The sequence below is a fragment of the Castor canadensis genome, chromosome 2 (genome assembly GCF_047511655.1).
Source record: "Castor canadensis chromosome 2, mCasCan1.hap1v2, whole genome shotgun sequence".
NCBI lineage: Eukaryota > Metazoa > Chordata > Mammalia > Rodentia > Castoridae > Castor > Castor canadensis.
The window spans coordinates 173,095,025-173,097,900 of NC_133387.1; the positions used below are offsets into that span (position 1 = coordinate 173,095,025).

The window sequence follows — 2,876 nt, forward strand, 5'->3', positions numbered from 1 at the left end:
GTTAGTCTGTTGCTGCCCTCTTTTGCATAATAAATCAATAAACCTTATTTTCCTCTTCTTCAAAACCCAGCTCTAATTATTCATGAATCAGCACTGAGTTCAAGGAATGAATATTTGGTAAAACTAGGTTGATAGAGGCACTAAGAATCAGGTAGCAAAGACAAAAAAATCAGGCCAGGCACTGTGGTTCAAGCCCATAATCCTAGCTACTTGGGACATCGAGATCTGGAGGATCATGGTTTGAGGACAGTCTGGGCAATAAATAAATAAGCTTGCAAGACCCCATCTCAACAAATAACAGGGCATGGTGGTGTGTGCCTGTCATCCCAGCTATTTGTGAGGAAACACAAATAGGAGGATGCTAGTCCAAGGAGCCCAGGTATAGAGCAAGTCCCTAATTCAAAAATAACTAATGCAAAAAGGTCTAGTGGAGTGGCTCATGTGGTAGAGTACCTTCCTGGCAAAGAAGGAAGGTATTGAGCTCAATCTTAATACCACAAATAAAAAAGAAAAGAGAAGAGAAAGAAAGAAAGATGGAAAGAAGGGAAGGAAGGAAAGAAAGAAAAACAAAGGAAGGACAAGAAAAATCAGGATAATAAAAGAAAGAAAGTGAGAAAATAGAACAAAAGGACAAGATTAAGGAACCTGATTCTGCTTTAAGTTCTTCACAGCTTCTGATGAAGACATTTCATCAAATTCTGCTGCCTATAGTAGTTAACACTTTGATAATAATGTCAATCCTTTTATAAAACACTTCAATATTTAGGTGAGAAATCATTATTTGAATATTATATAACATAGAAACTCCATATTTTATCCAGATGGTCAATAATGAAAAGCATCAGTACACATGTTGTTTAATGAATAAGCCTTTAGTTATTTAGAAAATTGTGGAAAGTGATAGAGATACAAAAGAGAGAGCAAGAGAGAAAGAGAGAGAGAGAGAGATTATCCATAAAGACTGGTAAAACAAGTCCATTGAGTCATACATATTATCAATAAAAGTCGCACATGGATAACTAAAAATTCTTCCTGAAAAATATAATAAAAATTTAAGGCCCACCAATTTCCTTACATGATTATTGGTTCTAATTAGAATATGTCTTTCCTCTGAATTTTCATCAGGACATTCCTCAGTGCAGTTTTGACATCCTTGTTCCTCAAACTGTAGATCAGGGGATTGACCATGGGTACAACATTAGTATAGAAAACAGAAAAAATTTTTCCCTGGTCCATAGATCCCGAAGAGTATTTTAGATACATAAGTACTGCAGACCCAAAGAAAACCAAAATAGCAATGACATGAGAGCTACAGGTACTAAAGGCTTTCAGTCTTCCTTGTGTGGATTTGATGTGAAGAATGCTTGTAATGATAAAAATGTAAGAAATTAGGATGGTAAGACTAGGAACTGTGATATTAATACCCACGACAATGAGAACTACTACCTCATTGACATAGGTGCTTGTACAAGAAAGTTGGAGGAGTGGGAGTATGTCACACAAGTAATGGTTGATGACACTGGCATTGCAGAAGGTTAATCTAAGCATGCAGCCTGTGTGGACAGTGGCTCCAGCAAAGCCCATCATATAGGCAGCAAAAGAGAGCACAGAACACACCTGATGGGACATAGTGACTTTGTACAGCAATGGATTACAGATGGCCACATAGCGATCATAGGCCATTGAAGTCAACATATAGCATTCAGAGATGACAAAAAAGAGAAAGAAAAACAGTTGAGTCATGCACCCCACATAAGAGATGACATTCTTCATTGAGACAAAGTTCATCAGCATTTTGGGAGTGAAAACAGAAGAGTAACAGAGATCAATGGAGGAGAGGTTGAAGAGGAAATAGTACATGGGGGTGTGGAGGTGAGAATTGAGACCAATAAGCATAATCAAGCCAATGTTGCCCACCATGGTGACAATGTAGATCCCTAGAAACAAGTAAAAGAGGGGTAGCTGAAGTCCTGGATGATCTGTCAATCCAGCAAGAACAAACTCAGTCACCAAAGAATTATTTCCATCCAGCATTTTCATCATCAAAAATCTGGAAAGACAGAACAATATTTCGTTAATGGAGAACCCAGTTCTCTGCTTCCAAACTCTCAGTCATGGGATTGGGGAATGAGTCTCCTTTATTCATGGCATCTGGATGTACTGACACACCTTCTTCAATATTTCAATCATGCATCTTTTATCAGCATGCTTCTGTCCTTACTAGAACACAGATGAGAAAAATACTGCAGGTATAAGCCTACCTGCTGATCAGCAGATAGGGATGTTTAGAGGTATGTCTGTCAAATCTCCCTCTTTTTCTTCTTGTCCTTCACTTCTTCGTCTCTGTTCATGTTTCCATTGTTTTACTAGACACCCTAGTTCCCCCGTGAGACCAACAGAAAAGAGATCTTCCTTTAAGGCAGAGACCATATTGCTATTATTCTGTTTCCTAGAAATGCATTTCCTCTAATGCCCACTCTCTATCCCCATCTACAAGGCATTCAGAGAGCTTACTGCAAGAATTCATAAAGTCCATAATAAAGAAGAAATTTTGGGCATCATAAGATTTATAACTAACTACACATCCTAGTGTTTCTATGCATCCTCCTCTATTTCATCCTAGATTTTCAGAAGATGAAGAAAGGATGGTGAACATGCTTTCAAATGTCATTTTATGAGGAAATGAAAAATCAATTTGGGTGCTGGTTATGTTATTTGTTGAGGCTGAAAAAATTGCCAAACTGTATCCTTCTGAAATGTAAACTTTCTCAATATAGCACTCATCAAAAATAACTTAAAGAAATAAATCTCTCTTGCCCTTGATACTGCCATGTTCTTGAGGTATCACATAAAGCTATCACAGCTACTTTCCTACC

At 37.7% G+C, this 2,876-nt stretch overlaps 1 protein-coding gene across 1 annotated transcript; it reads right to left on the reverse strand.

Annotated features, from left to right (window-relative positions):
- Positions 1-1,092: 1,092 nt before the first annotated feature.
- On the reverse strand, positions 1,093-2,043 carry LOC109678180 (olfactory receptor 8B3). Its single transcript, XM_074056930.1, has one exon. The coding sequence runs from the start codon at positions 2,041-2,043 to the stop codon at positions 1,093-1,095; it is 951 nt and encodes a 316-aa protein (XP_073913031.1).
- Positions 2,044-2,876: the final 833 nt, after the last annotated feature.

Bases quoted from the DNA above. Each gene is read 5' to 3' on its own strand.
- LOC109678180 (XM_074056930.1), bottom strand. From the start codon at position 2,043: ATGATGAAAATGCTGGATGGAAATAATTCTTTGGTGACTGAGTTTGTT.